Here is a 27,032-nt window from a genome sequence, read left to right as displayed (position 1 = left end):
GCCTCCTCTGATCCCCAGAGCTTAGCATGGAAGAGATTATGTGTGCCCCGGGCAGGGGATCCTATGATCTTATAGCAGGGATTACACCATATCCCCCATGTTTGCCTTCCCCAGGCTAATTGTCAGGAATCCTTGTTCTTGATGAAATCACAGCTGTACCACAAGGGTGCAGCTACTGGCCCTTTAATATCCAGTGGCAAAAGTCCGGAAATGTTTCCCTTGGCAGCCTGTGTGCAGGGATTTGTGGCCATTTATGGTCAGTTTGTCTCAGATTTTCTGCGGGAGAGTAAGCTAATATCTGTGCTGTTCAGAATTCAGACAGTGTGCATATCCTGGGACAATGCATTTGAGGGGGAAAGCCTGCCTAGTTTGAATTGGTAGTGTCCACTGTTAGTGGCCGCCTAGGTGCTTGAATGGATTAAACCCTTTAAGGGCTTATACTATCCCCAAATCTCCATAAGAAAGGTTTGCTCCTGCTACTTGAGGTACTCAGGAAGAACAATCTGGCTTGAAGAGGATGTGCAGAATCCTGCTGTAGAAACCATGCAGACTCCCTAGACCCTCTAACAGCATACCTCTGTTTAGTACCATGGAAACTGAATTCCACAGTCATCTGAGAAAAAAAAGACCTATATCAAGGGCTTTCTTACCATGCCTTGGTGTGACAAGCCCTTACAAAGTCATGCCCTTCCCAGCTCACCAAGTGACCAACCATGCGGTTAGAAGAAAGGAACCGCAAAATATGAGGCACTGTACGGCTTGGATCCAGTGACCTTCATTTGTAACTCAAGAATAGGGTCAAGCCTGGTGCCCTCCTCTCACCTGCTAAGATTACCTTTGCGACTGACTGTCGTCTCCCCAGAATACCTCTGTACCTGTTCCCCATCATCAGGCGGTGCCCATAAAACAGCCAGAACACCCAGTATCTCATAACCCCATTGGACTGGGAGGCATGAGCCTCACCCAAAATCTGTGAACAGAACTCCTTAGGAACTGCTAACATGTCAACAGGCTCTTGCACAGGCATTATGCTAGCGCCATCTTCAAAGAGCCGTGTGTGGCAAAGGTCCAAGTTCCAGATGAGAGGAATTGGAATGTGGTGGCAGCTGGGGACATCCACCCAGTCCATGATATAGGCCTGGAGGAGGTAAATGGTGGTTCAACATGGTCCCCCAGTCCATCCTTAGCCCCATTAGTTCCAGGGATCCTAGCACCCACCCACCCACCCCCCACAACTTATTCATGTGAAGACCCGTAGTTCTAGTCTGGAGGTTGCTGTTTCCTATTTTTAGAGATAAGCAGTTTACATTGGAAGTTCATCCCTTCCGGAAATGTGCCTGTAGAAGCTGTTAATTACACCTTGCAACAAAGGAGGACACGCTTCAGCAGAGTTAAGAAAGTTTTTAGTCAACACAGTGGTTCCCCAACCGCATGTTTCCGTCTCCTGCGACATTCCTTGTGAACAAGACAGCAGTGCTTTCAGGACCTAGTTTGCACGGACACTTTATTACTCTCCCGATGCTACCTCGTTGGAATTTGTGGAAATCATTGCAGCACAAGGAAGCAGACATTTGTTCCAGTACATCTGTAACAATGTATAACCAATACATTAAAGGACTCAATGGAGGAGGATTCATGCAACAAATTGATCGCAAACTTCTTACACAATGCCAACTTAATGGTGGAACAAAAAGCCCCTCTAAAAACGGGGCCAGTTAGACCGAACTGCAAACACCAGAAATGGTTTAAAACACATTAACTGCCTTAAAAAAGGAAAAGAGGAGAAGGGAGGAGAGATGGAGAAAAAATCCCTCAAGAGAAGGACAGGTAGAAAGAGAACGAGAAAACGCAAAGCAAAAGCATATGTGACCCCAAAAGAAATGTTGACAATGAACAAATAAACAAAGCCAAAAACTCTACGCGCAGATTGTTCGAGATATTAAAATCAATAGAAAAACCTAAAGCATTAGCTCCTCCATTCCTGCCTTCCAAGGAGGATTGTGATAAGGTACAATCAGCTTTCACTGCCGAAGTTAATTAAGCCAGGACTCTGCTTCAGAAGGCTCAACAAGAGCAGTCAGGCCAAATAGATCACTCATTGGGTGCCTCGATCTCATTCCAACAGGGGCCGTTCCAATTCGAAAATGTCACCACAGAAGACGTACTGAGAACCCTGAGTCAAATGAGACCCACCACATGTGCAGAAAATGCCACCCCCCTCCCCAAACTCATCTTGGAAAACACTAAAATCTTTGCTCCCCTTTTAACCAAGATGGTGAACGCATCCTTCTGTGATGGACATGGCCCAGAAAGCATCAAATCAGTCACTGTCACACCATTAGCAAAAAAAAAAACTGATCTAGACCAAAGAGACCCTAGCAACCTAAGACTGATAACAAATTGCCACTTTTTGCTTAAAGTACTCACAGGGTAGCCACCGCCCAACTTCAAACGTATGTCGAAGCCAACAATGTACTGCATGGTCAGCAGTCCGGATTACATACAGCCCATAGTACCGACTGCAATGCTGGACCTGCAGTCACACATGCTAAGCATTGTGGAAAAGGGAAACAACGGTCTCCCCATGCTGCTCGACCTCAGAGCTGCTTTCGATCTCTTAGACCACAATCAACTCAAAACTGCGCTAGCAAAGGTCACAAATTGCTCCTCAGAAGCAGTTAGCTGACTAGCTTCTTTCCTATTGGAAAGAAAATCCAAGGTTCACTGGGGCAACAACTTTTCATTCGAGGAGACCATTACCTGTGGCGTGCCTCAAGGAGCCAGCCTATCCCAACTGCTCTTTATTCTGTACATAAGATTCTTATGCCTGGTCCTAGACAAACTGGGAGCCTTTTTCACCAACTACGCTGACGACACTCAGCTAGTGGTGGAATTGAACGGGGACTACAAACAGGACAGCTAAAGGGTGGTCGAATTCTATAAATCCATCGAGAATTGGATGAATAATAACTGGCTTTGTCTAAATGCAAATAAGACAGAGCTGATGTTCTTTGGCTCTAACCACGCCAAGGCTAAACTAAATAGCTCATATCAATCCTTTCTCATTAACAACACCCAAATCATGGTGGTATACAAAGTAAAAACGTTGGGAATGTACATGGATTCAACCTTGAGCGCAGAAGCCCATGTCCTTCAACAAAAAAAGAACTGCTCATACCACCTCCGGCTGCTCAGTAAAATCCGCCCCTACCTAAATGAAGCTAACTGCGCAACAATAGCTAAGGCTACCATTTTATCAAGGTTCGATTATGGCAATGCCCTCATGTTGGGAGTAAATAGGGGCTGTATTGCCAAATGCCAAACCATCCAAAATAATGCGGTCAGGATCATAAAAAGAAATTCAAAAAGGACCATATTAGTGACGACAGAAGGAATCTTCACTGGCAAGCTGTCCAGGAAAGAATTACATTCAAGGCCTTGACGTTGACTCAGATGCATTCATGGAAACGCCCCATCCTACCTCGAATGCAAACTGGTCACCTATGCACCAAGACGGGCCCTTAGGTCTGACTCAAAAGGCCAAATTGGAATAGCCAGATTTAAGAAAGCCAACAGACTTGGTAAAGCATTCCACATCAAATCAGCTATGATGGGGAATAATCTGCCCATCTCCCTAAGGTTTGAACAGAAATACACAAGTTTTCCGAAAAAACTCAAGACACACCTCTTCAAATAATAATCCAGACCAAAGAGAGATATGCCCCTAAATGACTACACCGAGCACCTTGTCCTGTGATTTTATTGTTATGTCTTACCGTCTGTATGTCAGCGCCCTGATGCTTGCGAGCTGTCGGTGCTATATAAATAAATAAATATTCAATGCAATCCTCAACAGAGCCAGCCCAGTTGCAAACGTTTGATCCAAGATAACGCCCCACCTACATTCAAATACAGCTCTGTATTTCATAGTCCTGCATAAAGTCAACCAATCACAAGGCTTGCATGAACAAACTCAGGCTTAATGCAATTAAGATGTCAACAGGCTGACCTGTTGGTTTATGAAAAGGGCCAATCGTTTTGGAGATGCGTGGGAGTTAGGAGTCAAATACAATCCAACTCCAGCAAACATTCTTGTTTATCCTGTGGGCTCTGGCCCTTCAAGTCGTGGCTTCAACCGTACCCCTTCCTTGGGCACTGCATGCCCTCTCATACCTTTCTCTTCTCGCTAGCTCAGCTCTCACTAGTCTTCTCCTCTTCCTGCTTCCCAATTACTGTTGCCTGATATTCTCTGCCTCACGTAAGGTTCTTCTACTTCCTCTACCTTTGGCTTCCCTCCTCCCAATCTCTGTTCTTCACCACCTACCTCCACCTGTTGCTCTGCAACTTCCACCCTGTGATGTTTCCTCACCTTCCTTCACCTGCTCCCATCTCCATGTCCCCTCGTAGCTCTTAATGCTAATTTGTACCACACTGTGCCCTTTTCCTGCTCTTCATTCCCGCACTGCCCAATTTCCTGTGTTCACTTTATCACCCGTGCATACCTCCTCTGGGGTTGGGCTAAACGTTTTCAGGTGTGTGTGTGTGTGTGTGTGTGATTATTTTTGTTGTTTTTCATTGGTTCCTTTTCAAAATTTGTTGAAGCCCCTTGTTTGGTGAGTGGGTGAAATTAACAAGTGTGCATGTAGGTGGATCCGGCTAGTGACCATATTGCAGTTATCTCGTGGATGGCAGGAAATAGAAAGACCCAAAAACTGTGACCCATATAAGGATAGTGGAGTTGTTGCTAACCTGCATATAAGAGAAGTTCCCTAGGGAACATTTGATATGGGACAGAGAGATGTTACAGCCATACTACATCATAATCCTGCATTAAGATAGAGAAGAGAGGAATAGGAAACGCAAGAATTCCTGAAGAGATTGGGAAGCTGCAGCTAATAACAGAACAGGCCCACGATTCATTAGTGGGAAGAAAGGGTCCTCCCATAAAGAAGAATTTTTTAACACAGCACAAGATAATTTCCCCTGAAGAATGTCCTACATTATTGTATATCAAGGACAGAAACTTGTACAAGTCGGGTTGTTGGTATTGCATCTATAGGAATACCCATGAGTGGTGTGGCATAGGAATCAGAGTGTGATATGTACACACAGTGCATGATCCTAATGAAGTTATTGCAACAGTACTCACTTACGGTGTATTCTACTTGTGTGGTTTTAACATAATGTATATGTTTTATGTACTATGATCATTTTTATGATGAAATGTATTGAATCTTAATAACATTTTGTGATATTGTGCTTCCACTTTTGATGTGGGAAGAGTGTTGAGTGACACCTGTGGAATGCCGGACTTTCTTTTTGTAGATAGAAGTGCATGTAGGGGGTACCATTTTGAAAGTGGCTCAAATATTTTACTGTGCATAAACTGGTAGACGCTGACTCAAAATCGGAGCCACATCTGCTTGCTTTGTACAGGTAAGCATTTGTGAAGTGCTGGGTCTCTGCAACGTGTGACAGTCAGTGGCGTCCTCTCTCCCACTGAAAAGCATTTTTGCGCGCTAGCATGACAAGTGCATTTGTGCCAATAGCTTGCTGCATAGGGTCTACATACATTGAAGAGGACATCTTTTTGTCTCCTTCCATCCAGTTTTTAAACTGTCAGAAACCTTGCAAAGGCACAAGTGACAGCCCTCTGAGGGAGCTAAGTGGGGGTGACTAGGGGATCCCCATCCTCTCATCCCAGGACCATTATCCACTTGCTTGGAGGGGCACTTGGCCTCCTCCGTTACCCCACTAAGAGTCTTCAAAACATGGCAGGGGACTTTGTCAGAGTATGCAGTATAACTCATGTTGATATTGTAAGAGAGGAGCATGGGGCTTAATCAAAATTGTATCTAGAAAAGTGTGGACATTCCCAATAGAAAGAGGGAGGATGGCTTGTCCAGATAGTGTACTGCTATCTCTGCCATACAGTTACCTTCCCCAGGTAGAAAGATTAAATGTTGTGCCTAGTACCCATTGGTTATTAGGGTTGGACATATGAACTTCTGGCACTGAGCATCTGAGAAATCTAATTTCTCCCCATAATTTGTGACCTGGATTTTGATTGGTGATAAAAACGGACCTGAAGAAAGTTGAGAAATTGAATCATTTACCCAAAGTTAGGTTAGACTTTGACAAGGGGAATCCAAACGTATGTGCTGCCCTCAAAGCTGCCACTGGCTCATGATGTTGCATCTCATTATGGGTGATGGTCATGGTGGCGCTCTGGTAGGCACCGGTATACTATTGCATTTGCCCAACCTAAGATGGCTTCGAGCTCCACGCACGCGCTGTCGCCAGGGACGCCTTTACATTAACGACGGCACCCAGCGCCCGAGCCACTACTGACAGCGCTTGGATGCGTTCAACGCCAGTCGGCCAGCACGCTCGCTCTGCACAAGACGGACTATTTGAGTCCCCCGATCAGGTACGGAGACCCCTTGTTCTATGTACTCTTGGTCGTGCACTAAATACACATCGGGTGACGTATTTCAAACAAGTGGTCACGCAGGTTACTTGGATTGCAGCCCTTACAACTCCCCTTTAGAATCGCTGCACACGGCAGCGGACCAAATGCCTGTACACGCATAATGAGCATGCGAGGATACACTACAATTCCTTGCCACTTACACTGGTATTGTTAGTGTTATAGTGTAATTCACTGACTCGGACTAGATTATAACAGCATCCCCGGCGAGTTCCCCCCTCTTTTTTTCTCACATTCATTTTCACTTGGCACATTTTGGAAAATTAATGTAATGAAGTCTTTTAATTATAATCTCTATGGCTACCCTTGGTCGTCCACTTTACCCTGGGTTTTCCCTTTTAGTGATCCTGACCTATCCAGGACTCGTTTCAGCAAATAGTCAGCTGACTAGAAGAGATATCACTGAACCACCCACCACTCAGTGGACCACAATCACCCGACCAGCAGGTACCTCTTTCAATAATCCCTCTGTCTACGACGGTAGTCTTGCTATGTTTTTGCACTGCCCCCACCGGATGACTTTGTAAGCAGAGCGGGCCTTTCAGAAGCTCCTCTTATACTACCTCTTTTGTCTTTCTGTTCTCCACACAGAAGGATCGTGTAAACCACTATTACTGTCCGGGTCCGCATATATCTCTGCAGGACCAAGTCTGGGGACCTCCAATGCTCAGCCACTGGCCTCTTGGTGAATGAAAACCGAGAACTTGGGATACACAGCACCGGCAGGTAAGCTGCCAGCACGGTGCTCTGAGACCTTGTGTATTATTATTCATGCCTGATTATTGGCATTCCACAAATATACTCACTGGAGTTCTCTATATACATTGCAGGGTCGCCCCCACAGAGCCCTGATGAAGGCGGACGTAATTTACTGAAAATCCGCCGAAAACGTGATACGAACTGGGAACACCTGTTTTAACTGTTCCCTGTTGCAACAGACTCTGTACATTCAGTCTCTGCCACGTTGGCTAAAAAAAGATATCTTGTTTTCCTTATGACCCTGGAACATTTATTGTTACAATTAGAAGGAATACCTAAACATAAATAGGAAATCATCCACTAATTAGGACACGTTTGAAATTTGGGCGACTTTATATCCCCTCCTGTTTCTATTTTTTCTTTGGGTTTATTACCAAATACCTATGTATTCACATAAGCATGTGTATTGTTATATAATAATGTTACAACCATTGAGATTTATCTGCATATTAATCACACAGCATTTTATGTTTACCTTGTTGTATATATTACACCCCCCCTTTTTTTGTCAATTGATGTCATTGTTAATTGTTATTATTTTTGCATATGTATGTTGCATTTCCCAGCATTTCCCTAAATTTTATGAACTGTTTGTTTGGACTATTAGCAAATAAATCATTGCTTCCATATCTTTGTATTCTTTAACACAGTGAGCGGTTTGTACTTCTTGACCCCATGTTTGGATCTGCTACTTAGCAGACCAACCTCCATGTCAAACTTGTGGACAGGCCTACATTCCTGTATCTGTCCAACCAAAACAATTGCTTTGAACATTGTACACTAGTAAGGGTACATTCATTCGTTTACATGTTACAACCTAAGATTGCGGCCTGGAAGTCCTGCTCCTGCAATGCTGAACTGCCTGCTCCAGATTCTCCCGTGGCTCTGACTCCCCGTAGTCACGTTCCTGTGTTCCAGTGCGTTGCTACTCTTATTCAAGACAATTCGTAAGTGTGCCAGCTACAGAATATTCGTTCCAGTTCCTGTTTGTTACCCATCTAATCTCTGTCATTCTTAGATCGAAATCTTTAGCAGTTACATCCGCCCTTCGCTATCATCCGTGGCTCCTTCCAGATTCGAATGGCATATCCTTGCCGCCACATTCGGAAGCTTCCTTCAGCGTTACTCGACTCTGTGGTTCGCATCGGATAACCCCGTTGATATACCTTGTAGTCATTCTTTCTCTTATCGCCTACAGTTTCCCTGAAATAGTCACGGCACAACAGGATTCTCTCGGCACCAAGTACGCCATCACAGACCGCAGAACTTCCATCATTAGACCACACACTTTTTCAAAGTAGGTTACGAAAGAACATAGTGGTTTCTGTTTTCCTTAATAGGAATCTTTGTACTTGCTCTTCCTTCTATCCTCAACTCGCAGTACTTACCAGAACTTCCTGGAAACCCAGCAGAGACTTCTCCAAACGATCACAGGTGGAGATCGCTATCTCTGCTTTCTTTCTCTACGATTTCTCTCTTCACTGATACTTACCAGTGTGACTTTCTCTATTAGACTTCACAAGGACGTCACTGCCAGAAGGTGTCCAGCCGAAAAATCCAGTCCTGGAATCACAGAGTTGAGAACCACAGCAGACCTACGCTCTCAATCCTGCACAGGCTTTTCTACCCCAGAGGATTTCCCTGGGGAGGGGGGGGGGGGCTTGCCTTTCTCCGTCCCCTGTTATTACCAGGTGGAGGGCAGCAAAGTTCCCAGGGGGGGGGTTTCCTTTCTTCAAGGATTTGCCATCTGATCAGGTTAGTAGTTCTCTTCATCATATACCTTGTGTACTTTACAGATGGGAATGCCCATAGAGCAGAAGCCCTGGAACAATAGATGCAGCAGTTTATGGCTGCTATACAGTCCTTGTCACACGAGGTACAAAACCTCAAACAGGAAAACGCCCACCTACATCAGCAAGTAGCCAGAGTAAATCCTGTGTTACCCCCTTCCTCACTGCCTACAGGCAAATATGAAGGTAGTCCTCATAAACTCGGGGAATTTCAAGATAGCTACACTGTGCAGTTCACATTTAACGCAAACTATTTCACAACAGATAAGGATAAGGCAGGGTTTCTTGTTTCACATATGTCCTGTGCGGCCCATGCTTGGGCGACCCCATTGGTGACCACAGGCAACCCTGTATTTGATTCATATCCGGCCTTTGTCAACCGCCTCAAAACTATGTTTAGCAGGCAAGTCCTCTTAATAACATCTCAGGAAAGACTCCTTGCTCTCAGACAAGGAACACAAGATCTGATAACCTATGTCACATGGTTCAAACAATTGTCTCCGGAAACCGCTTGCAGGATGATTCTTTATTGACTTTATTTTGAAGGGGCTTAACAGAAGAACTTAAGGATGAGGTGTCAAGAGTACCCAGGCCCACCAATCTAGCAGACATGATCACATTGACAATGCAAATGGACTATCGGCTCCAAGAACGACTGAATGAACGAAGAAAGGGGTGTCCTAGACCCAGACCCAACTGTCCAAGTAGTATCCCTAAAAGTGTGCCACCCGAAGAGCCAATGTAACTTGGTACAGCTAGAGGACCTCTATCCCCCGAAGAAAGAGATTGTAGGCGCACACAGTCTGTGTATGTATTGTGGTTCTTCCTCACACCATGTCAGGGATTGTCCTGTGGCCCCTCGTAGACGTCATGAGGCTAGGAGGTCGGGGAAACTCCCAAGCTCAGTCGTAAGGGGAACTGTGGCTCTGGTGTGTCCGGATGGTTCGTCAGACTTACCAGTATTATCGCAAATCGCCAGTATCACTGAAAATCCGATTGGTGATTGTTCTTTTGAAATTGTGCTTTGAAGGCCATGAAGTCCATTATGTACCTGCCTTGGTGGACTGTTTGGGCTGCTGGCAATTTTGTTGATAAGTGGGCCCAGAGTTAAGGTATCGGATGCATACTTAAACCGGTCTCCATACCCATACAAGGGGTTGATGGCAGTCCCTTCGTTTCTGGTCCGATCCGGGAGCAGACTCTACCCATCACTTGCCTTATTTCTTCTCATAAGGAGGAATTATGTTTTGACTTAATTAGGGCTGCCCACTTTCCTATTCTACTTGGTTTACCCAGGCTTCGCTTGCACACCCCGTTTATCAACTGGACCGCAGGCACTCTCTTTCTGGGATCTGAATACTGTGTAACTCATTGGGCCTCGTTATAACAGTGGCGGTACAGTGATAACGGCACTGGTAGTGCTACCAGCGCCGTTATTACTGTACCGCCACATTACAAATTCTGCTGGCGGGTGCCACTCCACCCGCGAGCAGAACTGGATGGTAGCAAAGGTACCGTTATGAACGGTACCGCTGCTACCATCCTCCCCATTCCCATTGAGCCCTATGGGGGCTCAAATGGGAATGGGGACATACCGGGTTGCGCGAAAGGGGAATTACCGGTCCCGCCAAGGTCATAATGGCCCGGTAATTCCCCTTTCGTGGGACCTGGAGCCGGCCCCGAGTTTGGGGGAGGCCATGCTGGTATAACATCATGGCTACCTCCAACCTCGTAATGAGGCCCATTGTCTTTCCAACAATTCGGTAGGCATTCATACCACCCCGTGTATCGATTATAGAGGATTAAACAAGATCACTGTGGCTGAAAAATATCCCATGCCTTTGATACCAGACATCCTCGAGGCTGTTACAGGAGCCACAGTCTACACCAAGTTGGACCTCCAAGGGGCTTATCATCTCATACGAATTGCCCCTGGTGATGAATGGAAGATCGCATTCAGAACACCATTCGGACACTTCGAATATCATGTAATGCTGTTTGATCTCTCCAACGCCCCAGCAATATTCCAGCGCTTTATGGACCACCTCGCAGATGTGTTACTACATTTTGTACTAGTATATTTACTTGATATTCTAATTTTCTCTCTGAATACCACGGAACACATACAACACGTCAAGATTGTATTAGAATGACTACAGTCCAACCAACTCTATTGAAAAATTGAAAAGTGTGAATTCCATCATTCCCATGTCACTTACGTTCATATTGTCCGCACAAGGGGTATCGATGGACCCTCAAAAGGTAGCGGCAGTGGTGGATTGGCCTCCTCCTACCAACATTAAGCAAATTCAACGTTTCATCGGGTGTGCACATTTTTACAGTAAATTCATCCCATGTTTCTCCGAGATCATCTTACTATTCACTAGACTTTTTTAAAGAAAGGGTTTCCATTTATATGGGACTCACAAGTTCAGAAGTCTTTTGTTGACCTGAAGAGACTGTTCACCACCACTTCTACTCTTGTAGCTCCTGACAAAAGTAAGAGATTAATTCTGGAAACAGATGCCTCCCACTATGCCTTTGGCGCAGTATTACTTCAGGAAGTGGCGGATGGAATGGAGTTGCCCGTTGCTTATTTATCCAAAACCTTCAACCCATCCGAAGTTAATTACTCTGTATTAGAAAAATAACTTTTGGCTATTAAACGATCCTTTGAGGAGTGTGGAGGCATCTTCTTTTGGGTTCTCCCGATCCTATTGATCATACGGATCATCAGAACATAAAGGTCCTTCAATATGCGCAAACAGCTAACAGTCGGCAAGCCCGTTGGGCACATTTACTCTCTCCATAAAACATCCTGTTCAGTTTTGCCTGGATGTCAGAATCTTTGCGCCGACACTCTCTCCCGCAAAGACAATCCCACAGCCAGATGTAATTCAGAGAAAGTGTTCCCACTTTCTACGTTTGTATATGCCATTACAGACTTCTTACAGAAGATAAAAACAGTCTACCTTGGAACACCAAGACCAGTGTTTGAAGCTACTACAATCCCACGATCTCACTCAACAACGAGGATTCTTTTTCTATGGGCAACGCGTATTGGTTCCCTCCGAGGAGTTACAGCAGGAAGCCCTGCACATGTCCCATGACTCCCGGGCTGCAGGCCATCGTGGGGTATCTGCAATGTTTGAACTAATCACGAGACATTTCTGGTGGCCTTCTTTAAGATTAGACGTTAAAAGACTGTTTAGGCCTGTCCCAATTGTCTTCAGTCAAAGACCCACAGACATTTCCTCTCTGGTCACTTTCTCGTATGCCAATCCCTGTCAGACCATTGCAGATAATATCCAGTGATTTCATTGTGGATCTTCCATCTTCTGACAATCACATGGCCATCGTAGTCACTATCGATTACTTCACGAAGATGGCCCATTTTTCATCTCTGCCAGAAGTTCCAACTGCAGCCCAAATGTCTCGGATATTCATTTCTGAAATCTTCTCTCGTCACAGAGAACAGAGCGATTGAACCAGACGCTGGAAGGATACCTACGGTGTTTTGTGTCTGCAGCACAAGATGACCGGCTGTAATTATTACCTCTCGCAGAGTTTGCAGATAATAATGCCCCCTCACTGCATTAAAGACAAGCCCATTCTTCTGTTCTTATGGATTCCATCCTTCCTTTCTCCCCTCTACAGTACCTTCGACTACTCGGTTTGCCGGTGTTGATGCACTATTCACAAACATTCAACAAGGTCATCGGACGGCCAGACAGGCCCTTCAGGAAGCTCAAGACCGCAGCAAGCGCTACGCCGATGGGAGCACACCCATTCCGGTGCTTGCTGTCGGCGACTCAGTATGGTTGGCTTTGCGATAATTACCATGCCATCTGGTTCCTTCCAAGCTGTCCTCCCCTCCCCCCCCCCTTTCTTTGGTCCTTTCCGTATTGTAGAGCTAGTGGGTCAAGGATTCACCCGGTGTTTAACTCGTCTCAGATCAAACTGGATGTCTCTGTACCGTTTTCGTAGAGGTTCTTCTGTCCGTCCTCCACCAGTGGCTACTCCTTCGGGAGCGGAATTTGAGGTGTCCGGCATCTGCGATTCCCGATACTTCAGGGGTCGTTTGCAATTTTTTGGTTGACTGGAAGGGATATACACCTGCAGAAAGATCTTGGGAGCCAGCTTCCGGGGTTCATGCTCCTCAGTTGATCAGACGGTTTTATCGGCTCCATCCCGGAAACCGAGTTGTCCGCCTCAGCAAGGGGGGCATACTGTTGCATCTCATTATGGGCGATGGTCATGGTGGCTCCGTGGTGGGCACTGGTATACTATTGCATTCACCCAACCTAAAATGGCCACCTGGAAGTCCTGCTCCTGAAATGCAGAACTGCCTGCTCCAGATTCTCCCATGGCTCTGACTCCCCGTTGTCACGTGACGGAATATAGACAGGCTGTTCCAGTGTTCCAGTGCGTCGCTACTCCTATTCAAGACGCCTCATAAGCGCTCCAGCTAGGGAATATTCTTTCCAGTTCCTGTTTGTTACCCATCTAATCTTTCTGTCATTCTTAGATCGAAATCTTTAGCGGTTATGTCCGCTCTTCGATATCATTCGTGGCTCCTGCTAGATTCGAACGGCATATCCTTGCCGCCACATTCGAAAGCTTCCTTCAGCGTTACTCGACTCCGTGGTTCACAGTAGGAACTCTCACAAGTGCTGTTCGCATCAGATTACCCCGTTGATATACCTTGTAGTCATTCTTTCTCTTATCGCCTACAGTTTCCCTGAAAGCATAGTCGTGGCAGAACAGCATTCTCTCGTCACCAAGTACGTGATCACAGACCTCCGAACTTCCATCATTAGACCACACACTTTTTCCAAGTAGGTTACGAAAGAACATAGCTGTTTCTGTTTTCCTTAATATGAATCTTTGTACTTACTCTTCCTTCTATCCTTCAACTCGCAGTACTTACCAGAACTTCCTGGAAACCCAGCAGAGACTTCTCCCCACGATCACAGGTGCAGATCGCTATCTCTGCTTTCTTTCTCTACAATTTTTATCTTCACCGATACTTACCAGTGTGACTTTCTCTGTTAGACTTCACGAGGACGTCACTGTCAGAAGGTGTCCAGCCTGAATAATCCAGTCCTGGAATCACAGAGTTGAGAACCACAGCAGACCTACGCACTCAATCCTGCAAAGGGTTTTCTAACCCAGAGGGTTTCCCTGGGAGGTTTACCTTTCTCCGTCCCCTGTTATTACCAGGCAGAGGGCAGCAAAGTTCCGGGGGGGGGGGGAATTCCTGTCTTCAAGGACTTGCCATCTGATCAGGTTAGTGGTTCTCTGCATCATATACCTTGTGTACATGACACATGAGCAAAGTGTGAAGATGGGAACTCTGTGTGGTCTTACTCAATGTGATAAACATATTTTCTGCTGATGATTCTAGAGGCCTACTATCAGCACTCTTCATAGTATTACAGTATATCCAAATAAACGGTAAAGGGTCTGTGAAAGTCCTAACCCATCCCTAACACCTGTAGAATGACAGATGCAATCAAACACAATCCTGTCTAATTTGCAAGGCCCTGTAGGAGTGAATTGCAGTGATTTACCTTCCTAAAATGCATCCAGAATAATAGGAATGTTTTGAAAATTCAAGGATAGTTTTAGAAAACACCGGGACCCTAAGGAGATCAAAGGAACATTTGTAGTTTGTTGGCAAGTTAATCTGAATGTCGCTTTTATGGCGATTTAGACGTTCGAGAAAGTGTATCCAAAGGGATTAATGGGACACACCCAAAAGTTAGCTTGCAATTATGATGAACAGGTTATCTACTGGTCATAGGTGCGGAGACGGCTCCAACCATCAAGCTGAATCATGAGATGGATGGGTTTTCAGTGTTTGCACTGTTTGTATTTTAACTGGTTATTTATATCTTCTATTTTTTGTATTTTATGTTAGCACCTTGAAACTGGTTGTTCCGTTGATAGGTTTGCTCTTAATAAATATTTTATCCATCTGAACAGTCTGAAGGTTTCTGTGTGAAACTGTTCCCAGGAAAATGTAGTCATGTGAAAATTGTAGTCAGCAAACAGTTGTTTTAAAAAATGTAGTCATTCAATACAAGCAATGCAAAGTATGAAAAGGATGCCAGTAATAAGGTCGCCAAAAAGCTAAGTTTAAATACACAAATGTACAAGGCTGCAACCCTAAATATGACCCAAACGTCTAACGAAACCTCCACAATTACCCTAACTTCATTTCTTAACCTTGCCCTAACTAATTGCAACCCTTACCCTACCCTGAACTATCACAGAACACTAACCCTTTAGCTTGCTAATGCATTTATTTGCATATTACTAACTGCAAAATAAATAGAAAATGAACAGTGAACCTATTTCCAACCCCATCACAAGCTCACCACAAATTGCACAGCCCTTGCGTTAACCCAAATACTTGCTGTAATACTAACCTAACCCTTACTGCAATTCTAACATTTAATCTAATGCTTACTTAACCCTAACAAGTGGGTGTATTTTAGCGGCTTCCCTACGCCAACATCACAGCCCTTTCCAACCTCCATATCCCTTTCTTTAACACTTACCCAAACTCAGATCCTAACACTTATCCTGACACTTAAACTACCCTACCACTAACCAAACCCCAACATATTAACTGTAACCCTAACCCCTATCTTACCCTAAAACCTATCGTAACCCTAAACTAGGCAATCACAAGCCCACTAAACCCTCCTTAACCCTAACAATTACCCTAGCAGCATTGCATTTTCTGCTACTTTTCAGCTGCATTTTTGACAACTTTTTGCTTGGCAACTTTTTCACTGCAGAGGTATTTTCACCACAACGTTTTCACAGAGCACATTTTTGTTGGTCACATTTTTACTGGATAGCATCTTGAGGACCACACGGGAAGCGCTCTGGGCCCATGTTTGACTATAAGAAGGCCGGACAAGGATGACTGCAGAGTGGAACTCAAGCCTACAGAAGAATGTTGTGGTCAGCGGGGAGCAGTAGACACCAACACCCAGATCCCAGAATCCCTGGAGGCAAGGACAGTATTTAAATCATGGTCAGATGACCCGAGGCAGTGACCCAAGGTAATGAATGCTTCAGAAACGTCAGTTTCGATGTCTAGATTGGGTCCGCAAAGTCAATGTTTGGGATCTGCGGTCAGTGTGAGCAGAGTTCCAGGAACAAGTGGAGCCAAGACAACAGGATTTCGATGGTGAAGGGCCCTTTGTAGATGACAAGCAAAGCAGGCACCGGAGCAACAAAACCAGCAGAATGAGCACAGACTGGAACCAGCAAGTAGGTTCGAGGTGGCTCGGGCAGGGACAAAGGATCATCAAAAGCAGCAGGAACAGTTTTACAATGGAGACCAGTTGCAGGAGGTGAACCAAGACATTCCACAGTGAAGCAGAGATGAGGCAGAGAAGCAGCAAGTCACTCGGTTCAACCAGGCAGCAGATAAGCTCACACCTCCGGTATAGCAAATGTTAAAATAAGGAGGAAAGCTTGTGGAAGAGCATCAATGGCCGCTGGCATGGAGTTTCCAGTATGCAATTCCACAGGAAAGTAGAAGCATTTGCTGAAAGTTTCTTCCAGCTTGGAGAGGCAGAGAGATATCCACAAGGACCCACCAGCACAGCAGAGCCGGGATACTCGGATGCCTACCTTTCTCTCCAGCAGTGTTCTAGGTATGTTTTGGGAAAATAATCGCTCAAATAGTCGGGGGGTATCTGTAGAAACACACTACCACATGGAGAGGGGGTTACCCCGCCAACTATAATAAAGCCAAGCAGGATATACATGAGGCTGACAAGAGAAATGTTTAAACTAAGGTTTATTAGAGGTAGTAACAAGGGTGAGCATAATCAAAGGAAAAGCAAAGTAAAGACAACAGGAATGCTCCTTCTTTACGTGTCAAGTTACAAGCCTGACTCCATGTTCACTCTGTGACATGGAAGTGCAGTGTTCATCTACTCACAGTACTGAGGACTCTAAGTGTCCCTCACATTTCTTTCTTGTCGGCACGGTTCACCAACTCTAATCCTCTGCTTCTCATCCCCTCCTGCGGGGTCTCTGGCTCCCAAGTGCCAGCATGTTAAGCCAGGTTACAGGTGGAGTTTAGGATCGAGCTGTATTGAAGGGAACTCAAACCTATCACCAAGTGGTAGTCAATCTAGAAGACTCTAGAGGATTTATGGCTATTCTCTCTTCACCTTGCTGCCTTGGGGTAATCACTTTCCCCAACCCCCCGCCCCTCTGCCCCTCTCTCGACCATCTTGTGCTTGGGCAACTCATTTCTACACCACCTGTCCTCTTGTACTCCTGCTCCTGGCTCTCTTTCTCCACCCACTCGACAGTGTGCCACACTTTTGTACCTCCACTGCTCTCAGACTCACTCCTTTCAGTTGTTTAGTGGACCTGCACCTGAGCTCTCCTCCCAAGAAAAGGTTAACCTTCTTCTCTTTTCTGCCTCCTTCCTCTGCTTAGTGTCTTCTGTACCCTCTTCCTGGTATCACATTCCAGCCTCCATTTGATGTTTCTCTCAAACCTCCCTTTCCCTGTCACCAATTTCTACTCTCCCCACATCTCTCTCTCGGGTCTTCGTCAATCTCCTCATTTCTTCCTCCAACCCCCTCCTTTCTTCTTGTTAGGCATCCGCCAATTTGCTATCTTCTCACTCTTGACGGTCTTCCCACCTTCTTCTTTCCCTCTCTCAAGTCTTTTTCTCGCTCTGGTGTTCTCTAACCTCCTCACCTCTCTCTCCCAGACCTTCTCCAGCCTCCGCCCCCTGCTCTGCCTCTACTGCCTTACTCCCTGTGACCTCGTCTCCACCGCCATGCCTCTATCTTGCTTCGCCACCAGCTGTATCAGCTGCTTGACCTCTGACTTTTTATATCCCCACCCTTCTCCAGATGGCTGCCTCCACCCGTGTTTAATAATGAATCTTTATCAGATTGGTGCAGTGATATTTGAGAACTCACATATTTGTGTACACGGAGGATGCCGTGCTGATCCATCCCAGCTTCCACTCTGATGTTTTGTTAAGTTCAAGGTTCCTTTCACGCACCCTGGCTACCTCGGTGGGGAGTGGGTACCTCATCAAGCACTGGGGTACTGTTACTGCTCAAAGTCAGGGAACCTTTAAAGGAGCCAAGCTTATAACGTGGAGGTTTCCTGTGTCAATTCCCTTCCACGCCCTAGGAAGAAGTAGGATGTTTCTGGGGATTCCTTCATACACAGATTCAGGGCCAGCATCACTGCATAAGTTGCAAAACCCATGGACCGTGACCGCCCCATCCACCACCCCATGCATAGGGAGAGGGCACTTTGTTACACCACCAACCCACAACCGTACACCTTTCAAAGGTTTAGTAGTCCTCCTATAAGGATTGGCCTTCCAAAAGCCAAACACAAGGGCACATTCACATAGACATGTATTGATGTGTCTGGGAGAACCCCCATCCAGTTTAATCTGGATACCATACAAACCTGTGGGCTCTACAAAGAGCCTCCATAGGCAAAATAATTTTTTTTAAAAAAATAGCGTAGCCAACAACAAAATGGGTAGATGCCACCAGGTTATTCCCCAATACACTTTCTGGGCAAGATAACTCACCCAGCGACAAATGGGGTGCTCAAGGAGCACGCCTGCTGCAGCAGCAATATGGGTTATCAAGGGCAGCACCCCAAAAAGGAGTTGCTGCAGTGGAAGTTCTTTTGACAGAGTGTGCCAGTAGGATAACACAACATAACACCAAGATTGGTGTTAGGGTAAGAAATGTATTAAACGTTTTTTATTGGAGATAATGTGATTTGGGACAGGTTAAGTGTTGGAATAACTAAAAGTATGAGGATAATCAATAAGACAACTAAAATCATTTTGCTTCGTGCCACTCTGCACCAAACCGCTTCCTCCAACTCTTACTCAAACAGCCAACACTTCTAGACTGACCTAGTTCCTGTTTGTAGGACGGTCGCTCCTGCCCTTGGGTGGTGGTTAATGATATTGCGGACACCTGTGCATTGAGAGGTGTATGTTTTGGGATTGGGTCATGGGTGGGAGGTCATGTAGCCTGAGGTTAATTGAAGGAAGGCTGTCATCCTAGATTGTAGTAGTGCCATGGTCATGTTTGGGTCTATTTGACCGAAAACATTTGACCTAATCACATTTGATCTAATTTATTTGGACTGTTTTTCCCTCTAAAATGCGGAGACCCCCCGCAAATCCCCCCACTTCTCCTCAACCTAATCTATACCCTTACCCACCCTTATATATATATTTAATAATATTTAACAAAAAAAAGGTCGTCAAGAAAATTCGATCAAATGTTTTACGTCAAATGTTTTGAGGTCAATTATGCTAATACCATGTATGGAGTCTCGTTCCTGCAAGCCACCCCCTCAGCAAGGCCCTGATTTCATTGCCCACTTGAGTCTGCGTTCACCTGTTTTCCTGGCGAAGCGGAAGCGGAGTCTGAAAATCATCTGGTAAGCATTTTCATTTATACACTTATAAAGCACAGGAATCGGGCCGCATCACATAAAACGACACTACACACAACACAATCACCTAATAATTTCGGCAAGCTTCAACACCCACTGCTCAGCATCAATGTCTATTTGAAAATTAATGTTAGGTTCTTTCTAAAGGCCATGTAATTAGGCTCAAGCCTGAGAGCAAGAGGGACTAGATGACTAGGTCACCCTCCCGCCTGGCAATTCTGATCATCTAATGTTCTAAATATTACAAAAAGGAAAAAGAAAGATACACTAACACAAATCTTTGAATATAAGTGTTTTTGTGTTTAGCACTGAAGTGCCTTTTTACTATATTGAATATAACAATGTATGTACAACTGAATGTATAGGCAAAGAAGGTGCATTGAAATTGGTTAGACCCCCTAATTATCGATTGTATTTATGTATATCTTTGCTTTTGTTCGTCTATTGTGATATGTATCAAATATGTTTTGTTTTATAATCTACAAAAAGGGAGTATAAGAAGAATGCAGAACTTATTTATCACCCAAAGAAAAAAAACCCTCTTCTTTTCAAAAAATGTTTTACAGAAAGTAATGCTTTGGGCCTTAACTGCATCTTTACACTAGCTAAATAATAAAAATCTATGTGAATTCGATAACTGTCTTTGCTCTTCTATCTTTTCAATTGGTTTAACGTTAGCAAAAAGCAGGTTTCTTTGCAACAGTATAAACCATGAAAAAATAGGCGCTCTTTATAGAAACTACAGGTAAAGAGAAAAAATGCATGTGGTAGGACGCCACCCCTTTGTTTCCTTGAGAGCAAGAGGGAGGCTGTTTCATTTCCCTGCTGTACGAGTGGGGAAGGATCTGCCTAAAGCTTTAGCGTGTCTATGAGCTGGCATTTTGATCCTTACCATTGCCTCTGATCTCAATGCACGACTGGGATGATATGGCATCAGTTTTTCCTTAAGATAGGTAGAAGCCTGGCAAAAAAGGCATTTGTGGGCTAACGTCATAGCCTTGAACTGGATCTGATCTTCGATCCTGAGCCAGTGCAGAGCAATCCTATCCTTAGAAATATGTTTTCTCTTTGTTTTGCCTTTGAGGATTCTAATGGCATTATTCTCAATGACCTGACATTTTTCCAAGCAGATCTTATTTGCACCTAACATAAGGGCATTGCCATAGTCCAGGCGTGACAGGATAATAGCTCTTGCTATGGTGGCAGTATTTGTTTCACTCGGGAGCGGCCGAATGGCTCTAAGTAGGCAGAGATAGTAGGAACTACAATTGCTCAAGTATTGCTTCTGAGCCTCAGAGCCCAGTGAGGCCTCCATAACCATCCCTAGGGTTTTTACTTGCCCTGTCACCTGAATATAGGTGTCTTTGATGAGAAAGGATTTATACTCTTGACTCAGTTGCGCTCTGGCTTGTTGGGAGCCAAAAATCATTAGCTCGGTCTTCTTACTATTAAGACACATCGGGCCTCATTACGAGTTTGGAGGTAGCCATGGTGCTATTAGCGCCATGGCTGTCTCCAAAATCGTGTCCGGGGTCTGTGAATGAGAAATTACCGGGTCATTCCAACCTTGGAGGACCTGGTAATTCCTCATTCACAAAACCAATCCCCATTGCCATTTGAGCCCCATAGGGCTCAATGGGAATGGGGATGGAGATAATAACTGGCCCGTTGATACAGGCCTGTTATTAGCTCCTTTCCGGGTCTCGCGAGGGGACCAAGGACGTCTGGTTGTATCAGACGTCTGTTCCGGGTCCCGTGAGGGAACCTTGTAATAGGGCGGAATGGGTTTTACGGCACCGGCACAATTACTGGTGCCGGTAAACCCATTCCGCCAGCCTCGTAATGAGGCCCATCCAGTTTCTCATCCATTTCTCGATGATGTTGTACAGTGGTGAGAGTTTTGTGCTATCCTTTATATAGCTACCCTCCAGCTCTACCACTAACTCCGTATCATTATCGTAATTTGTAAAAAAAAAAATACACTGGGCCTCATTACGAGATGGGTGGTAGCCATGGTGCTATTAGCACTATGGCTGCCTCTCATACCTTGTCCGAGTCCGGTCTTGTTCAATGGGGACTTACCGGTGCAGTCCGACCCTGGCGGGACTGGTAAGTCCCCATTGAATAAACCATTCCCCATTCCCATTTGAGCCCCCATAGGGCTCAATGGGAATTGGGAGGGCGCTAATAACAGGCTTGCGACTAGCAAGCCCGTTATTAGCACCCTGGTCCCTTAGCGGGACCCGTAAGGGACGTGTGGTCAGACCACACGTTCCTTACGGTTCCCTCCAAGAGACCTCGGAATTGGGACCTCGGAATCTCCTTACCGGTGCCCATTATCCCTTACCGCCCGACTTGGAATGAGGCCCACTGACTCCTTCCAGCACCTCACATAGACATCTCATGAATAGATTAAATAGGAGTGGAAACAGACTCACCCCTGTGGGACTCATACTAAGGGCTGCCATGGAGAAATTTCTCCCCCCCAATTAATTTTTGCTTCCCTATCCGCCAAAAAGGAGGCCAGCCAAGTGGCTGCTTCCGTGGAACAATTGGCTACTTTTTCCAAGACCTGGTGAAGAAGTTGGTGATCCACCATGTCAAAAGCAGCACTCGGGTCAAGCAACATAAGCATCCCTATCTTACCTTTTATCCATTAAATCTAACATATGGGTCTGAAGATCCAGCATCGCTGTCTCCGTACTGTGTGCAGTACGGAACCCGTATTGTTGATCATGCAGGATATGATTCCTTTCAACAAATTTCTGTAATTGTCCTGTCGCTATTTTATCTAGAACCTTCAGGATTAAATTATAGTTCATTATAAAATGTAAATTCCCTGTGTCTTTGGGGTCTAAACTGGGGTTTTTATAAGTGGAGTAATCGTAACAGCTTTGATGCTTTTAAGCACCATGCCTTCAGTTACCTTGCAGAGATCTTTATTCACTTGTGTGGGATTCTCAAGCCATTTACTCTCCATCCATTTTTTTCCTTTTTTAGTTTTTCCAAGTCACTATGAAACCATTTTTGATGGTTCTAATTTTTTCTCACCATCTTGAGTTTCGAAGGGGCCAGTTGTTCAAGTAGCTCATGTGTTGCAGTAGTATATTTACCTAACATTGTTTCACAGGAATCCTCTATATGACAATTGTCCAGGATCTTACTCATAAACTGTTTCAGATGGGCAGGTTTCAAATTATTATAATTTCTTTAGGACTTTTTCTTGTTTATTAAACATTTGCTTACGCGGGTGGCTCATATGTGCCTTAAAATGGTCCGACCAAATACAAGGAATTGTTTTCACCTCCTGCACTACCAAATTCTGTGCTACCACCCAGTCCAGCTGGTTACCCTTTGCTGTCGTGGGTGCTTGGTTTATGACTTTGTAGTCAATGATGTTCAAAGGTTTTTCCAAAATCAGCGCCTCCTTATCTACTGGATTCTCGCACCCTCTATTAAAATCCCCCACCAACAGAGTTGCGGTGTTAGATGACCTTTGAGTATTTAAATGCGAAGTGAGCTCATTGGTGAAAACCGGTGCTCAATGAAGTGGGTCTATAAACCACTATGGTATTTATGCAATCATGATTGGTGGGGGTGAATTTCAAATGAATGATTTCACAACCCACACACGTAATAATCGCCGGGAACAGATGGATATGATCCCGTGCTATCACTGCCACCCCACCTCCAGCATGGGGAAATATCTATAACATTTGTTCCCCCTTTGTCATGGGGAATTTGTAAATATGAAATCACTGCAATGCTGCAAGGATGGGGATTATTTGGTTTGGCATTCATTTGTTCAACACCGATCATTTCTTTATTGTTTTTCAACGTGTGAATCACAATGGGAAAGGAATTCTCCAGTTTTAGTTAGTACCAATGGAACAAGTGTATGTTCCTGCTCGTCGATATGTTTGGAGAAGTGTGACATTATTGTCTTAAAGGAATAGGCTTCAATTCCCTTACCTAGATGTTTGGGTCCAGCTAGGAAGCTTCAATGACTTTCCCAAGGTGTTCTCCTTTTAGAGCACAGTCTCCTAAGGGTTGGATCCATTCCTCTTCTCCCTCTGATGGACAATATTGAGGGTAGGGATCCTGTGACTCCTTCTTTCATGGATCTTTATATTGGCTAGTGCAATTGTGGTATAAGTGTCCTTATCCCCGTGATTGTTCTGCACATGGGTCGGAGGGTTGGCCACATCCCTGTTATTGTCATCATAGGCTCCCAGTCTTTCTCTAGGGCTGGTAGTGGGGCGAGTACTCCTGTATTTGCTCTCGGCCTTAGCGTGGTGACCCAGTTGGGGTAGTCTGGGGATCCGCTCTATATCGCGGCTCAGGGGTAAACATGTCAAGCTGCAATCTACTAGCCAGGCATAAAATGTACTTGCCACCTCAATGATCCATGTACACACAGTACACCATTTCTTACTAGCAAATAGTCCATTATCACTGGCCAATGGCTAGAGGGAAGAACACATTTTGAGGCCATCCTTTGCTGACTCCAACATCCCTAGTTCGGGAGATCTCCCTGCCCGTTTAACCACCACACACTCTTTGGCCCTAAGGCTAGGCAGGGCACTTGATCAAAGGAAAAAAGTTACACTCAAAAATGGAATTCCGACCTAACAAGTGTGTACACCAGAATTAAATCATTGGTGCCAAAGGATCTGAAAAACATTCATGTGTGAGAAGCTGTCCTGCTCATTATAGTGCAACAAGGCAATGTGAGTTGAACTAATAGAGGACTGGGTGCGTAACCATAAACTAGAGATCAGAAGAGGCAGATTTAGAAACCCGAGCAAGATCAGGTATGTAATCAAAAGAAGAGACTAAGGAAACCACCCCCAGTGCTGTCTGTTCCCTTGTGGAAATACCCCGATTCTATGGTATATCCATGATACAGTTGCAATAGACATTCCTTTGGTAAATCCCATATTCCAAGACATTCTTTAATTATCGGAAGTGTAAATAAAGTTGGATACGGAAGCATCAATCCAATGCATTTCAGGCTTCCAAAGTCTTTTGAGTAGCAACATCCATAAAGCGCAAATTATAACGAAAGATAATCCATCTTTGGCCCACAAGAAAAGTAAACCTAAATAGAAAAAATGTATTCAACAGAACAGTATTCTACTGTACTGTCTCCTTTCGAGTGTGTCTTTAAACATACAAAAAAATCTAGAAAATACGCATACAAGAGAATGAATCATAGGTACAACTTGTAGACGTATAAAACAGTACTAAAATGCCTGACCTTACTGTAGAGCTCCTAAAAAGACTTTATATAAAGGCCAAAAGTACCTGTCTTCCCAGGAGTACTATATGTATGTTTGAGCCCTGAAGTTACACTAAAAAAGGAAAAATTACGAAAAATAAAGTGTGTAGAATGTGTACCATGATCTGAAAAATAGGGTTAGGCCAAAATGACTGAGGTTAAAAGGTCCAAGCACCAAATGTCCGACCCCCATTTCTTCGCATAGATATATGTGGGGGGTGTAAAGGTGATATAAAATATATAGGCATAAGGTGCGGGGGGGGCTCTCATATATAACCGGGGGGAAAAGAAAAATCAGACTTTTGGTGGTCGAACTTTTAAACTCTGTCATTTCACGCAAATCCGAAAAATACTTATATAAAGAATACAGTGGGCCTCATTACAACGAGTGCGGACCCGTAATGAACGGTGCCAGCAAAGGACCGGCACCGTTCATTACGGGCCGCATCATTACGAGGTCTGCAGCGGTCCCGCTCAGGACACCTGGCTAGACCAGGCGTCCTGAGCGGGACCCGTTATCAGACCAGGATGCTAACAACGGGCCTATCATTAACGGGCCCGTTGTTAGCATCCTCCCCATTCCCATTGAGCCCTATGGGGGCTCGAATGGGAATGGGGAAGTACCGGGCCCGGGTCCCGAGAATGGGAATTACCGGGCCTGCCAAAGTCAGCATGGCCCGGTAATTTCATATTCCTGGAACCCGGACCCGGTACCCAGTATGGGGGTAGCCACTCGTAATGAGCTACCTCCATACTCGTAATGAGGGCCACGTGTGTCCCTCAATAAAAACAAGCACACACAAAACATTGTTATAGAAGGGCGGCAAAAATGAAGAAAACGCGTTCACGTTGTGAATACCGGCATCGTGACATCATCTCGCACGTTATGTAACCAGTGCAACAGGGACTTATTCGGAACGCTATTCTTTGGTCATTGCAAATGATACAATGACACGAGGCACTGTACAGACATACCAAAAATAGACGATAACATATGATTGGGAGAAACTTTGTGATGTCATTAAAGGCAGCAGAATTCCATGCAGTATTAGGTCCACAAAAGCCCAAAGCCATGGATGACATTAAAGCCTTAGCTGAGTGTATACACAAGTGCAAGCAAATCATGTGCCATTGTCTTTGTTATTTGTGTTATTTGATATTTGTACAGCGCCTCTTGCCATTGTTGTGAGTTCGAAGAGCTGTAACCTTTGTGAGATGGATGTCCAACAGACATACGAGGGAAAACTCTGTATATCCCAGCGTTGGCATTATTTAAGTCCCAGCTTTGGCAAAGCTTCTATATTAAGGCATGTATGTTTTGTACAACGTTGTAAACTCGCGCCTTGAAACACTTGTGTATAGGCGCGTTACAAATGCCATATCATATAAACAAAGGAGGGGTTGACAAAGCAAGGAGTTAATATGATAAATAGTTTGTACATCTGTACCCTGATTCTTTAGTATATGCGTGGGATAATTTCCAGGAATATTTAAGCTCTACCTTTGGAGGGGGCTTTTGTGAATGCCTGTCAACTTCGTTGTCACTTAGCTACAGTGTGTTCAACACTTCTTTGTGTTTGGATGGGGTTAGGGTGGTTTCCCTTTTTCTGAGCACGTAAGAAGTAAGGTCCTGTGCTTTGCTGGTGGGCATTTTGGCACCAATATATCTGCGTGCTTTCAACAAATCGTTTACATCATGAAAAATTAGAAATTAAGAACAACGGTTCACTTTTTACATCAAAAACGCTTTGATGTTATGCATTTGCTTTTCAAAATGAATCATGCAGCAACCCATTACTTTGGCTCTCATTAGGAGTCTGGCAGTAAGTGGTAAAATTGGCGGTAAATCCTTTACCACCACTTTTACCTCGCTGCTGAATTACAGGACACCGAAAGTGGGCGCTCATTACGCCGGCTGAATTGGCCCAGGCGGTAATTCTGCCGGGGGTAATTCCGCCAACAATGGGCAGAAACGCAAATGTTAATTCTGCCAAATTACATGTCAAATTATCGTCAAAATCAAGCACAAGCACAAATAATAGCCTCCTAAAGTATATTTAAGGCCCACACTCTCTCCAAACATACTTCCAAACACACTTCCAAACAACATGCAGCCACAACCAGAAGTGAATTACAAAATCCACAACCAGCTGGATTCAGCATCAGCTGGAATCGGCTCCAGCAGCATGCAGGGCAACCACATGGAAGGATACATGCT

General features: G+C 44.8%; 1 protein-coding gene across 6 annotated transcripts in view; it reads left to right on the top strand.

The window, feature by feature from the left end:
• LOC138487942 (zinc finger protein 354A-like) overlaps window positions 1-27,032 on the top strand; it is a 212,441-nt gene that overhangs the window by 150,798 nt on the left and 34,611 nt on the right. For 2 of the 6 annotated variants that reach the window (XM_069614592.1, XM_069614591.1), the window contains exons 8-9: window positions 6,833-6,937; window positions 7,082-7,216. The exons of 3 other annotated variants lie outside the window; for them this stretch is intronic. In XM_069614592.1, the coding sequence (XP_069470693.1) occupies window positions 6,833-6,937; window positions 7,082-7,179 (203 nt within the window). In that variant the 3' untranslated portion in view covers window positions 7,180-7,216. Of the gene's footprint in view, window positions 1-6,832; window positions 6,938-7,081; window positions 7,217-7,320; window positions 7,448-27,032 lie in introns of those variants that run through there. One more of the 6 variants, XM_069614590.1, reaches the window with a different exon arrangement.

This window comes from Ambystoma mexicanum, chromosome 9 (assembly GCF_040938575.1).
Source record: "Ambystoma mexicanum isolate Mex_15411 chromosome 9, UKY_AmexF1_1, whole genome shotgun sequence".
Classification (NCBI taxonomy): domain Eukaryota; kingdom Metazoa; phylum Chordata; class Amphibia; order Caudata; family Ambystomatidae; genus Ambystoma; species Ambystoma mexicanum.
Note: the sequence above shows the minus strand (reverse complement) of the source record. Positions and strands in the feature narration are given on the sequence as shown.